Consider the following 14,392-nt stretch of genomic DNA (forward strand, 5'->3'; position numbering starts at 1 on the left):
CGTGTGCTCACTAAATGTCTGAGGCAGCCACGGCCGCCTTCCCCGGAGCCTCCCCTGGTGAGGAGCAGGAGAAGCTGAGCTTGGAGTCAGGGAGATGTGGGTTAGAGCTTGGCCTTTGCAACCCCCCAGCTGTAGGACCTTGAGTGACCCCTAGGAGCCTCAGTTTCTCCTGCTGGGTAATGGAGAACATAGTGCCTGCTCCCAGGTGGTTTAACAAACCCAAAGTTCCTGGAATACAAAATCTGCTCAGGATCTTTGAGAGGCAACCTTTTCATGTCTTACAGCCTTCCTCTGTTAAATTAGACAAAACAAAGGAGGATTATCTCTCAGGCCTATGAGTCTGAGTGAAGAATATACATCCACAGCCTATAGCATTATTATCAGTGGGATGAGATCAACACAATACAGAGGTGTGTGTGTGTGTGTGTGTGTGTGTGTGTGACAATTCATCCCATAACAACGGTCTGTCTCGTTAAATGTTCTGTGTGCACTTAAGAAAACTGTTGCTGGAAAGGGGCCCTGGTCCTGAGCGGTTCTGCTAGGCTGGCTGGTAGTGTGTGGCTGCTTGACTTCATGCAGAAAGCATCTCACAACCTGAGTCCAGGTGAGTTTTAGAGGACCTTTACGAAGGTAGGGACAGTGAAACAAGGAAGAGCCTAGGACAGAAGAAGCAACCGGAGAGGGACTAGGTGGGGAAATGAGCTCAGGCTGGGCTCACGGAGAAGTCAGAGAAAGGGGGCCTTAGAGACAGGGTCAGGGGGTAAGCCTGGGATGAGCTTCCGCTGCCCATTGCTTCCCTGGTTACAAGTCTCGTCTGGACCCTGAAAGTTCAGGAGATCTGTGTCCGTGGGAGAAGAAGCAGAGGAAAGATGAAGGGGAAGGACATGTTTTTCCTTAAATTTCAGGTTAGATGTTGCCCTGTGAACTCAGCTCTCTCTTGAGTTCAAGAAAAGTTGTGAATGTGTGTATTTTCCAGATTTTTTAATATCTTGCAAGCATGGAGATAGTACTCCTTCCAGCTTTCTACATCTCAAGCAGGAGATACTATTTTTCACAGCAGCATGGAGTTCCAATTTATATCAGAACAATACTTTATTAACCAGCTTTTTATTATTTAATAGTATATCTGTTACCCATTGTTGCTTAACAAATAACCCCAGAACTTAGCAGCTTAAGCCAAACATCTATCATCTCATGTTTCCCCGGTCATGAGTTCACAAACAGCTTGGCTGGGTCCTTCTGGCTCTGGGTCTCTCCTGAGGTTTCAGCCAAGAAATCAGCTGGAGCCGACGCGGCAGGGAGGCCTGGCTGGGGCAGGAGAGCCCGCCTCCCGGGCGGCTCGTTCACGTGGCTGTGGGCGGGCGAGGGGCTTCGGTTCCTGCGTGTGGGTCTCGTCACGGGGCAGCTTCAGCGTCTTCTCAACACGGCAGCTGGCCTCTTCCACAGTGACTAACTCAAGAGGCAGAATGAGGAAGAAGGCAAAATACTTTTTATAACCCAGTCATGAAAGTCTGTACCTTCACTTCCACCACATTCTATTGATCAGAGTCACTGCTACTGCCCACACTCAAAGGGAGGAGTACCAATCTGGGGATGAGTTTTAACACTACCACAGACTTTTAGGCTGTCCTCCATCTTCCGCTACCTGCTTTCCCATTAAGAGCAAGGTGGAAACGTACACCTGTGTATATCTATATATCTTTGTTGATTTGTTTACCATTAAAATAAATTCTTAGAGGTGGAATTGCTAGATCAAATCATATATGTATTTTAAATTTTGATAGTCATTGCAAATCGTTTCCTAAAATCTAGTACTAATTTATACCCTCACCAGTGGTGTGTGACAGTAATGGTTTTGTTATAGTCTCTCCAATACTGGAGGTTATCAAAGTTTTAAATGTTGGACTGTCTGTTAATGAAAAAAGATTATCTTATTGTTTTGCTGCTTTTTGTATTTTTATTGGATTTTAAATTTCTTTCCTGTGTATATTCATGTCTTTTGCCCATTTCTTTTTCTGTTGTTGTTATTATCTACACTAATAAAAGAGAAATATGCAAAATGACTATATATCTGTAACACCCACCAGCCAATCAGGAATGAGAATGCAAATTAACCCACCAAAGATGGTAGCTTAATTTGCATACACAGGCCCGGCACAATGATTGAAGGCTCCAGCCTGAGTGAAGACTGAATATTAAAGACTGAAGACTGAATATTAAAGACTGAAGACTGAATATTAAAGACTGAATATTAAAGACTGAAGATTGAAGACTAAAGAGCCTTGGCTTCTCCACTGAGGCTGGAGCGAAGGCCTGGGTCTCAGGTGCCAGAGGAAAATCGGTGCAGAAGTCAGGGGAAGGAAGGCCTATTGCATGAATCTTCGTGCAACAGGCCTCTAGTCTATATATATAAAAGGCTAATATGCAAAGTGTCCCCTTGGGAGTTTGACCAGAAGGAGTTCAATTGATCGCTATGATGTGTGCCAGCCCCCAGGGGGCAGTGCAGAACATGGCGGGAGACCAGCAGCAGTGGGGTGCTGAGGGAGGGAGGGATGGAAGAGGTGGGGAGGTGGGGAGGCGGGGAGGTGAGGAGAAGGGGAACTTGATCAGCCCTAATTGCCAGCCAGGCCTAGAGAGCCTACCCGTGCATGTATTTTGTGCACCAGGCCTCTAGTTGTTATCTTTATGTACCAAGGAAATAGTGCAATATGTCTTAAAAATGTATTATGGCCCTGACCAGGTGGTTCAATTGGTTGGAGAGTTGTCCTGTGCACCAAAATGTTGCGGGTTTAATTCCCTGTCAGGGCACATGCCTACATTACAGGTTCGATCCTTGGTTGAGGCACATACAGGAGGCAACAGATCGATGGATCCATGCCTCTCTCTCTCTTCCGCAACCTTCCTCTCTCTCTTAAACAAAAACAACAAGTAAACATCCTCAGGTGAGGTTTAAGAAAATGTATTTATGATTTGACTTTTTGTCCTTTATTCTACATATAAGTTTTTGCTTCTTACATACCCCATTAATCAAAATTTTCTTTTAGTTTTCTTACAGTTTTTGTCTGGAAAGACTTTACCCTATTCAACATTATATTTTGAATGCTTTGACTTTCATGGTTCCTTTAAGCCACATGTTTGGACAATATGAATTATGTTGAGGGCTGAGGTAAACACTGTTTTTTCCACATTGCTATCCAAGGATCCCAGCAACACTGTCACACATAATTCATCTTTCTTTGTTTTTGTCGTTCAGAACTAATTTGAAATGCCTCTTTCCATACTCTAAACTCTGGGATGTATTTGGGTTTCATTTCAAGATTTTTATACTCTGTTCCTATTCCCACTGCCCAGTGAAGTCCTCACTTAATGTCAGAAATAGGTTCTTGGAAACTTCAACTTTATTTTAGCAGAGGCTCATTGATATTAAACAAGAGTTTAGTCCCTATGACATACTTCTGGTTACAGAAACATCACAAAACTTCTAAACAAAGACCCCAAATACTTCTAATGTTAAAGACTAAATGCGAACTATGCATACATTTAAGAAAGATGAATAAAAACATCACAAAGCTTCTAAATAAAGACCCCAAATACTTCCAATGTTAAGGATTAAGATAAATGTGAACTACACATACATTTAGGAAAGATGAGTAAAAACAAGGAAGATAATTATTTCCCAGTGCAGGGTGGAGGGGTCTGGAGCCTACCCTGCAGCTCAGGGTGCAAAGCAGGAGCCGGCCCCGGACAGGACGCTCTTCCACCGCAGGACAGACTCATACACACCTGTCCTCACTCCGACTGGGCGACTTACTATGTTTTTATTGGTTTTAGAGAGAGAGGAACATGGATGAGAGAAACAGCAATTGGCTGCCTCCTGCACGTGCCCTGACTGGGAACCAAACCAGCATGGGACAAGGCTCAACCAACTGAGCCATACCAGCCAGGGGCTGGGACAGTTTAGATACCTCACCTCATGTGCAAATCTTTGGGATGGGGAGGAGACCAGAGTACCTAGAGAAAACCCACGCAGAGATGGGAGAATGTGCAGACTCCAAACAAACAGTGGCCCAGGGGCAGGAATCGATTTTTCTTTTTTCTTTTTTAACAACATCAGTGACACAACATTGAATGAAACATTGTTTGAAGACCCGCTGTATATGTACTCTGGCAAATGAAAATATTATGATATAAACCTATAGTTTTTGCTGCTTTAATAGCCACATTCAAAAAATTTATCCATAAATAACAACTGCAAGCAGATTAGAGAAGCAATTGGTATTTTATAGAGAACCAGTGAAACTGTGTTTGATAAAGCTTTCTATCCTCATCTGACAATAAACTTGGAACTCAAGAGGCACTTCATACACGATGAAGGGGTAAGCAATGCTAATGTGGCCATTGGAATCCTGGGTACGAGTTGGGAGACCCGGGTTCTAGTCCCTGCTCTGCTGCAGGCTGGCTGGGTGACGCCGGCACACAGTAATAAAATCGCAAGCGGGCAATGTCCTCCTCGCTACACCCCCAGCCCTTCTGGCAGCTGCTGTGGCCATGCAGCCAGGCTTTCACTAAAGGAAGAGAAGGTGTGTGCCGTCTGCGGAGGGCGGGCCTTCCAACGTTGCCCGTGCCATAATGCCAAGTTCTCCCTGCTTGCTGCGAGTGGGAATCAGACCCTCTCAGACTTGCTTTGGACTCTGCAGCCAAGGACTATGTTCTAGGGGATGATGGGAAAACCAGAAGGAAGGAACCTGAGACACCAGATGACCACTGCAGGGGGCCACGTGGCCTGCATACCCAGCCAGGGCTGTTTTATGAGAAAGCATATTCTTTTTTTTAAAAAAAATATTTTATTGATTTTTTTACAGAGAGGAAGGGAGAGGGATAAAGAGCTAGAAACATTGATGAGAAAGAAACATTGACCAGCTGCCTCCTGCACACCCCCTACCAAGGATGTGCACACAACCAAGGTACATGCCCTTGACCAGAATCAAACCTGGGACCTTTCAGTCCGCTCTAGCCACTGAGCCAAACCAGTTTCAGCAAGAAAGGATATTCTTTCAGTCACTATATTGCTTGGTCTTTTTGTTACAACAGCTTAACCTCTCCCTTTACCCGTGATGTTATAGTCCACAAAAAAAGGGGTTCAAATAAGCTTGGGAGATGATGAGCTTAACAAAAGTATACACACTTTCTTTCTGCAAGAGTCCTCAGATCCTTTACTCTACTGGAACCAGCTGAGAGAGGAACAGACTATCATGTTTTAAAAATGTATTTATTATTGGATAATTTTGTTGCTAAACCCTTACACTCTTCTACCTATTCTACAAAGTGCATTCTGGGAAATGCTGGTGTAGAGAATCTGTGTTTCTAATTATTTCCTAATGCACAGCTGGTGTTTAGTGTGGACTCAGACTCCCGCCAGGTTTTAAGGACTCTGCTTCAGCCAAAGCACTCGCATTGAAATCTGGGTCCCTCTAGTGGGCAACAGGCAACACTGTAAAGCCACGGGTGGTTTGAAGAGGTTGTGAAAGGAGGCTGGAGGATTTTATCCGATGGGTTTGGAGTCTTTTCCATTGATTTAAATGGAAAAATGACACAAACTTCATTCACAGAGAGCCTCCTCCCCCGCCTTTGAGAAGTCCATCTCCTGAGCGAGCAGTGTGTCCAGGCCCTGAGGCAGGGAATGCCGTGCCTTCTGGGGACCTACTATGGATCTATCATGGCTTTACGAGAATTATTCCACTGTTCCCTTCCCACCCCACCGTCCACCACGAGCCCAGTTTCCTCTCAGAGGACACCTGCCAGCAGAGTAGCAATGTGGGGCATGGGCAAGGAGGCCAATGGGAGGCCAGAGAGGACCACCCAGAGCATGTAGGGGAGGCATCTGGGAACGCCAGCCAGCCACGAGGCCTGGCATGGCACTGGCTCCTCTGGCAGCCGCCCCCTCCCCCCTGGGATGTAAGGCTTGTGGAGAGGGTCTTGGGGGAGAGGGGGAGGGGCTTGAGCACTTTGTGCTCAGCCAACACGTCAAATGTGATCATTTTCAAAGATTCAGAAAACAATGGTCCAAATGATGGAGAAGGATTTGAGCTGTGTTTCTGTAATCAGTGGCCGGCTAATCAGTGGAAAAGGTGTTTCAGAGTATGCAAGTGATGTGTTCCCTGACGGTTCTAACAGTCAGAACCCCGAGGATTCTTCTGTCCAGCTCTGGTTTTACAGATCCTCACTGAGAAACGCATGTCTTGTGACTGATAATGGGAGAGGCCAAAGCAGAGAAGACTGCCTGTAAGAAGTGTGAAAACATGCCAGCGTAGATTACGCTCTCTTGTGGCTTGGTAGACATGTCCAGTGCTGTTCCTGCAGCAAAAGGCTCTGTGTGCTTTAAAAAATCCCAGGCTGTGACAATAGGGTACTGAAGGCCTTAAAGGGGGATGCAAGAGCTGGAGGGGCTAAATGAGGGAAAAGGGGAGATATGTAATACTTTCAACAGTAAAGAATTATTTTTAAAAATCCCAGTCTGTGGATTCACAAGCTTGGGTTGGGTCTAAATACCTTCCCACCTTTGGGGAGGACATCCCCACCACCCTTCAACGGTTGCTGCGTGCAGGCAGAGGAGGTCAGGGCTGGTTATGCTGGAGCCTAACGAAGTTGCTCTGCAGAACCTCCCTGAGACCCTGCAGTGGCTCTCCTGTGCCTCCTCTGCAGCTGCCCTCACCTGTGAGTCACACCTGACCTCATCTCAAGTCACAGCAGGCTGGTCTCAAGCCCCCTCCTTTCTACATATGTTTAAGAAACTGCAGCAAAAGGTGGAGGTGAGCCCTCAGAGCGTCACACTGCACTGTGAAGATCTGCTTCCACATCTGTCATCCGGCTGTCCTGTTTCTCTCCCCCCCCCCCCCCCCCCCAGCGCTTCTCACTCATCATCACCGCCCCCTCTCTATTGATTGGATCCTGACTGACAAGTTCTAAAGTAAACAATTCTGAAAATGAAATGAGTAAAAATACCGAACAGGAAAAAAAAAAAATTAAAATGGCAAAGACATAGCTGAAAAGAAATAACTAAGAAAATGCAATAATTTAAAACAAAATAACCAAAAAATTTAAATGACAAAAATGTAAAAGCAAAATACCCAGAACCCCAAATAACTAAACAACTGGGAACGTAAGTCACTTGAAAACTAAATAACTAGGAGGAAACCCTAAAATAACTAAAAACATTTTACTCTAAAAAGTATGTCAAATAAAATTCTTAAAACGAAATAAACATTTTACTCTAAAAAGTATGTCAAATAAAATTCTTAAAATGAAATAACTATACGTAACTGAAAATGAGTAACTAAAAAACCAGTCTTTAAAATAAAATCATTATAAACAGGTCACTTGAAAGCTATGACATTAACTGCAAAACTAAAAACTAATAAAACAAAAAATAAATTAATTAAAAAACGAGTACATCTAAACAGAAACACGTCCGAAGTTAACTTGTAACCAGCAAATCCTCTGAAAGGAAACAAGCCTGGAACAAAGTAACGGCCAGCATCACCTTTTCCCGCAGGGCGGGAGCAGCGGCGGCGCAGGGAGGGAGGAGGGAGAGTCTTCGCGGGCGGGTGGAGGGCTCCGGTCCTCAGGTCCTCCCGCTCAGAGGAGCGGTTCTCCGCGGACCCGCCCCCGCTCCCCCCCCCCCGCCCCCCCCCGGAGGACTTAGGCAGCATCTGAGGCAGTTTGTGACCATCACCGTTTGGGCGAGTGGGCGCTGTGGCCCTGCGGGCAGAGGCGAGGCCAGGGATGCTGCTCTCCGTAGACATCCTCGCGCCCAGCCGGTCCCCGGTGGGAACTGGCGGGTTAAACCCTGGGAACCGGGACCCTGGGCGGCCCGTGTCCCAGCGGAGGTCTCCGCGGGTCCGCACCGAGCCCCGCTCCCGCAGGCCCCGGGGAGCGGCGCCGGGTCTCCGTGGCTCCGAGGCCCCCGAGGACGGCCTGGGGCGGCGGTCTGGAAGGAGTGCCAGTTTTCTGGGGAGCCCCCTCCCCCCTCTTCCCTTCGCCAGTCCCCATCCGCCCCGCTGCTCCTGCCCAGACATTAGTCATCTCCCGCAGGGGCGAGACCCCCAGCGCTCTCCATTGCCCAGAAATTCCAAGAAGCAAGTCAGAGAAGCACTGGCTAACACAGTGGTCGGCAAACTGCGGCTCTCGAGCGAGCCACATGCGGCTCTTTGGCCCCTTGAGTGTGGCTCTTCCACAAAATACCACGTGCTCCCGCAGGTACAGTGCGATTGAAACTTCGTGACCCACGTGCAGAAGTCGGTTTTCGGCTCTCAAACACGAAATGTCAATAGTTGTCCTGTTGCTATTTGGCTCTGTGGACTAATGAGGGTGCCGACCCCTGTGCTAATACGTCCGCATACCCACCTTTCCTCCTGGCTCACACTCGCGTGTCCTCCTAATCGTCACCTCCCTTTCCTCCCTGGACGCGCTCCCCAGGGTCCGGAGCAGACTTGGGGGAGCAGGTGTCATCGCTGTTGTCCAACTGGAAAAGGCCGGAGAGCTGGAGGGCGGGGCAGGGTGCACCCTCAGGGTTAGCGGGGTGCCAGGCCAGGCCCACCGCGGATTCCCCGGTCCCCCGCAGAGCGGGTGCACCCCGGATCGCCCACCCGGCCACTCGGGGTCCCCACAGGCGTCCCCCACTCTCGCCAGAAACCAGCGCGGGCTAAGGAGCCGGTGTGGGGGGCGGAGGGGCGGGAGGTCTGAGCCCCTTTGCAGAGGCAGTGGCCTCCCTGGCCCAGGCCTGGTCCTTAAAGGGTGGAGTCAGGGAACGCAGGGCAGGGGGTGGGAGAGGAAGAGGAGGCGGGGAAGCTGCTGACCAGGAACGAGGGAGGGGGAATGGGCCAGAGGTGGCAGGAGATAAATTACCCCCAGAGCGCTGCTCTCCTTCTCCAGGTCTCCTGCCCCTTCGCCTTCTTCAAAGCTTTCCGCGGAGACGCACGCCCCGCGGGAGCAGCCTGCGGGGAGAAGGGGGTACGTGGGCGGGCTGTGGGGGAGAGGGTGGGAGAGGAGGGAGCCCTCCCAGGAGCCCATTCTCCCACCTCTAACCCCTCCCCTCCCGGGCGCACTGCTTCCCCTGGGTGGGGAAGGTGGGTCTGTGATCTCCAGGCTCCCCTTCCAGCTCTGAATTCTGTAACTGAGACTGAGAAGTCGTGTCCAGGCTGCTCCTAGCCCCACCTCCTGTTCTCCCAGAAACAAACAAACAAATAAACAAACAACCACTTTCCCTCTTTTTGTGCCTGACTACCTCTCCACCCGCCTCCCTTTCTTGCTCTTATTTCTCTCCCCTGGTGACTGCCATTTCCTTAGCAGCCGCTGCCAATGTCAGGGCATTGCCCCTGAGGAAAGGGGGGGGGGGGCAGTAGTACATCCCGCCTCTCTCTCCAATGAGTGGGTTAATTAGCCAACAGTCACACTGTGCACCTGCTGTGTGCCCAGGGCTGTGAGATGCCCTGGGGCATGTCAGGACAACTGTGTCAGGGCCTTAGCCCATTTTACAGATGAAGAAACTGAGATACAAGAGGAATAATCACTTAGAGGAATTCCCTTGGCCTGTAGGTAAGCTCGGCTGCTGGAGTCTACAGCATTCCCCCGCTCTGCTCCACTCCGCCCCCAGGCAGGCTGCTGAGGCAGCAGTGATCTCACGTGGCAGCCCCAGGCCAGGGCCAGCCAGTGAGCAGCGGGATCAGGAATCTGAGGGATGGCTGGAGAAGGTCTGTTTGGTGAGAACTCGGAGGGAGGGGGCCGCACACGGGGAGGGAGGCCGTTCTGGGCAGAGCAATGGCCTGGAAGGGGAGCAGAAGGAGCTTGCAGCTGGGGGTGCACTGGAGGCTCGTTATCTGGGGGAGCAGCCAGTGGTCATGTGGGAGGTCCCCAACCTGCTACCCAGAGTCCCCCCAAACTGTGTTTTGGGGCCCAGGGTCCCCCCCAGGGCAGGCCAGTGGGGGCTGTGTGAGCAGCATGGAGCTGCCCTCAGCCCCCCTAGGGGCCTCCAGAAACTCCGGCTTAATTCCTGGTCCCAGCACGTGATAGGGGTGAGGCAGCTGAGAGTCAAATGAGAGACAGGTTCAGGGAGATCCTCCCACCGTCCTCCCTATGTGACTCAGGGGCATCTGCTGTGACCGCTACGGGTGCCTCTGTAGGGCGATCATCCACCCGGGATGCCCATGCCGGGAGCAGACCATGAGAGAATGTCTGTTGGTCCTGCAGGCAGGCTGTAGGGGGGATGGGAGCAGCCAGGCCTTGGACCACCCCCTGGGTGACCCAAAGGGCTGGGTCTCCAGGGTCCATGGTGTAATTGCCCATTCAATGCTGCTTCCAGAGACCAGAAAGCCACCCGCTGGGAGAATGGGGGTGGGGGCTCTGGCCTCCAGCAGCTGTAGAACCCCCACATGGACATGGCTGGAGGCAACTTGGGAACTGAAAGACCTGACAAGTTCCAGCCCCTTCTACTGTGCACCTGAAGGGAGATGCGAATTTTACACCCCAACACAACGCACCCACATACATACATTTATAAAGTGAAACACAAGTTTACGGAACCATGTTACTCTCACAGTGTGTGATGTCTGTATTCTATTCAACGCTCATTATTTAAAAAAAAAATATATATATATATATATATATATATATATATATATATATATATATATATTATTGATTTCAGAGAGGAGGGGAGGGGGAGAAAGGAATAGAAACATCACTGATAAGAGAGAATCATTGATTGGCCGCCTCCGGCATGTCCCCTATTGGGGACTGACACAAAGCTTGGGCATGTGCCCTTGATCACAATTGAACCTGGGACCTTTCAGTTCGCAGGCCGATGCTCTATCCCAGCGTTTTTCAACCGCTGTTCCGCGGCACACTAGTGATGTTGCCTGGTGTGCCGTAGGTGCAGACAAGACAAGAATTTTATAATTTTTCACTATTTTGTTTACTTAATATTTCATAATAAAGTAATTATAAAATACTTTCTTTGTGTTTATTTGATTCCTATTCAAGATAATTACTTTATATATAGTCAATATAGGCACAGAGTTAAATTTTTTAACATTTTCTAATGGTGGTGTGCCTCGTGATTTTTTTCATGAAACAAGTGTGCCTTTGCCCAAAAAAGGTTGAAAAACACTGCTCTATCCACTGAGCCAAACCAGCTAGGGCTCAACAATTATGTTCTATTCTGCCCTACTCTGGGAGATAGAGGAGGAAAGGGGCTGCAGGAGGGAGTGGGTCACCCACAATCATCTCACAAGATCTTTTGAGGGAAAGTTTCTTCTGAGGCCAACTGCAGATGCTCCTCCAGGTGTCTCCCCCAAGGGCCCTGGGCTCTGGGCAGCAGAGACAAACCTCTATCCTCCCCGGACCCCCCGTGACGCCTGGGAGAAGCCAGACTGGGTAGAACCTGGCAAACCTTGGAGAAAGCCCCTCCGTCAGAGCCCCTGGCTTCACAGGGAGGAAGGTGCAGCTCGTGGGCTGCCGTGGCTGAACCTCCGTCACGTCCGCATCTCACCCTTCCCCCTGGGCTCCCTGGCCGCGGGCTCTGTGGCACTCAGAGCCTCAGGTACTGAGCCTTCGGTGCTGCGGAGGTGGCAGCTCGGAGGGGACCCCAGAATCTCGGGCCCGGGGTCTGGCAGGTCACAGGCACATGACCGAACAGCTGAGGCCCCCATTGCCCGGTGGGAGGAGCAGGGGCTTTGGAGTCAGACCCGAGAGCTGGTCTGACTTTGACAAGCGCTCACGACGATGGTGTGATCGCGGGTAAGCCACCTCACTTCTCTGAGCATCAGCTCCTTGTCTCCACAGTGGGGACGAGTTTCTATTCTGTAGGGCTGGTGTGAGAAAAATGTTTACAAATGTCTGGCACATCGTAGGAATTTAATAGGTAACACGGTTGTGATTGTTGTTCATCGTAATTACAAGGATATCACAGAGAAGCTCTCAGAACAGCACTCCGAGAGGCTATTGTTACTCACATTTGGGGGACGTTTGTCTGCCATTGTCTTCATCCTCATAAACATCTGGGGGAGGAAACAAATTATAAAGGTAAATAAATAAATGGCTTTAAAAGGAAACATAGAGCAGCCGAGACCGGTTTGGCTCATTGGCAGAGCGTCGGCCTGGGGACTGAAAGGTCCCAGGTTTGATTCCGGTCAAGGGCATGTACCTTGGTTGCGGGCACATCCCCAGTAGGGGGTGTGCAAGAGGCAGCTGATCGATGACTCTCTCATCAATGTTTCTAACACTCTATCCCTCTCTCTTCCTCTCTGTAAAAAAATAAAAATAAATAAAAAATCAATAAAGTATATTAAAAGGAAACACAGAGCAAACACACACACACACACACACACACACACACACACACCAGAAAAACTACTCCAAACATTTAGGCCCTGGACAGATGTCCAATTTGAGTACAGCCATATTTTAAGTGACGGTTGCCTTCTTAGAAAAATGAGCCGAATGGTACGTTGGCTCCAGTACCAGTTGGCTCACGGCCTGGCAGCATGTCGGGAAGATAGTTCCTAGTTCGTGTGCTGGAATAAGCATAAAGCATGTTGGTGGAGAAGGACAAGAAGGATGGAAAGGTGGGCCATGCTGGGAAGGACTGGGGTGGCTGCTCTCCCGTCAGTGGGCGATCTCTGTAGCACAGAGCACCTACCTCCAAATGGTTTTAGAAATTTAGGCTTAGTTTTAGCACTTAATGTTTAGAACCCTACTCTTTTCGTTTGCTTAAACTACTGAATGAAGTTTTTTAACAAGTGAACCCGTTAGTGAGTTTAAATGTTTTTCGGCAAATCACCAACTTTGGCGATGAAACTATGGCGTTTCCCTTGCTGTCCACTAGATGGCACAAAGGGACCACCGTAGCTCTATCCATCTCGATCACATAAGCTGATGTACATCATTTTCACTTGGGGGATGGAGTGGTGGTGGTGGTGAGAGCTGCCTGGAGGAACACATGTGGGGAACTAGTTGCCAAAGATAATATGTTATGGGGATGGTCCTTAAAAAGCTATGGCAAATTGTAAAGAATAGAGAAAAAAGGCTAGTTTGAAAGAAAAGAAAAAGTTTTCCTTGTGGAGTAGGAGCTGCCTCTGAACTCGCTGGAGCTACAGTGGTCCCTTTGTGCCATCTAGTGGACAGCAGGGAAAAGCCATAGTTTCATTGCCAAGATAATATGCTAACAAAATGCCTAAGTCATCTCATTTAATCCTCACGGGAAGACTGTACAGCATTACCTCCATTTTATAAAATAAATGACGAAAAGACCTTAAGCACAGAGAGGTTACGTAATTCCCCAAAGAGATGGAGCTGGATTTGAGCTGGGTCTGTAAGCTTTCAGTGCTCGAACCCTTAACTGTTGTGCTGTGCTGCTCACCAAGCTCCTTCTTGGCCATCTAGGGGTTAACGCAAGGGGTCACTTTCGGCCTAACCCATCCCAGTGACTCTCCTGAGTTCACAAAGGAGCTCTCTCTAGGGTGTTTCCATGGGTACTAGGCTGGATAGATTCCGTTTGCTCTGTGGCCCTGAGTATGAACTTGGACATCTAGGCCAGTCTATATCTGAAGCTTCCATTTCCTTTGCAAACCTAAAAAGAAGGGAATCACTCCTACGCTTCAATCAATTGTTCTCAGATTTCACATATTTTTGTGGTGGGCCTCCTTCCACCCCTCCCTCCGTCTTTCTCTCCCTCCATCTCTCCTTCCCTCCCACCTTTTTCCCTTTCATGCATTTTCTGTTGCTCAAGTCTCTGCCAGCTTCTAGGAAGTCTGAGCTGGCTGTCTTAGTCTTTCAAAGCTACTAGGAACTGGAGTCAAAGAAATGTTACAACTGGGAAACCACCTCTACCTCAACAACCAGATGCTCTCAAATGTCTGGGCAGGAGTAAGCCTATCGAGGGGTGGTAGGTCAGGAGGACAAGCTGATGTGTCTAGTTGAATTTAGTCAAAGCCTTACCCATTTCCTCAGACATTTGATGTGAATTTTTCAGTAAGACTAAAATACAACCCTCCTCCTCCAATTTGTATGGTTCCATTTTTTTTAAAATATGCATTTTTATAGACAAAATGTCTGAGGTGAAATATTTACAGTGGTTATCTAGGTTATGTCTGATTTGCATTTCTGTATATTTTAAACTTTTAATAACTTACATATATATTCTTTTTATAAGTAGGAAAGGAAATTTAAAATAGTTAAAAACCAATTGGTCAAGCATCTAAAATAACCTGCAGTCTCACCAGAAATGACTGTTTGCCACAACTTATTTTCTTCATCATGAGACTGCATGAAATAATTTTAAACAACAATAAGGTAATAATAAAAATAATGAAAGGAACTACATTATCTAGATCTAAAA

The 14,392-nt window shown here is 48.5% G+C and overlaps 1 protein-coding gene across 3 annotated transcripts in view; it reads right to left on the reverse strand.

Moving 5' to 3' along the window:
- Nucleotides 1-614: 614 nt before the first annotated feature.
- MCF2L2 (MCF.2 cell line derived transforming sequence-like 2) overlaps nucleotides 615-14,392 on the reverse strand; it is a 186,295-nt gene continuing 172,517 nt past the window's right edge. For 2 of the 3 annotated variants that reach the window (XM_036445322.2, XM_045583729.1), the window contains 4 exons: nucleotides 12,009-12,053; nucleotides 8,905-8,993; nucleotides 8,404-8,539; nucleotides 615-1,449 (listed from right to left, as the gene is read on the reverse strand). In XM_036445322.2, the coding sequence (XP_036301215.2) occupies nucleotides 8,435-8,539; nucleotides 8,905-8,993; nucleotides 12,009-12,053 (239 nt within the window). In that variant the 3' untranslated portion in view covers nucleotides 615-1,449; nucleotides 8,404-8,434. Of the gene's footprint in view, nucleotides 1,454-8,403; nucleotides 8,540-8,904; nucleotides 8,994-12,008; nucleotides 12,054-14,392 lie in introns of all 3 variants that reach the window. The other variant, XM_045583728.1, reaches the window with a different exon arrangement.

Source organism: Pipistrellus kuhlii, unplaced genomic scaffold, assembly GCF_014108245.1.
Source record: "Pipistrellus kuhlii isolate mPipKuh1 unplaced genomic scaffold, mPipKuh1.p scaffold_m20_p_2, whole genome shotgun sequence".
Taxonomy (NCBI): Eukaryota; Metazoa; Chordata; class Mammalia; order Chiroptera; family Vespertilionidae; genus Pipistrellus; species Pipistrellus kuhlii.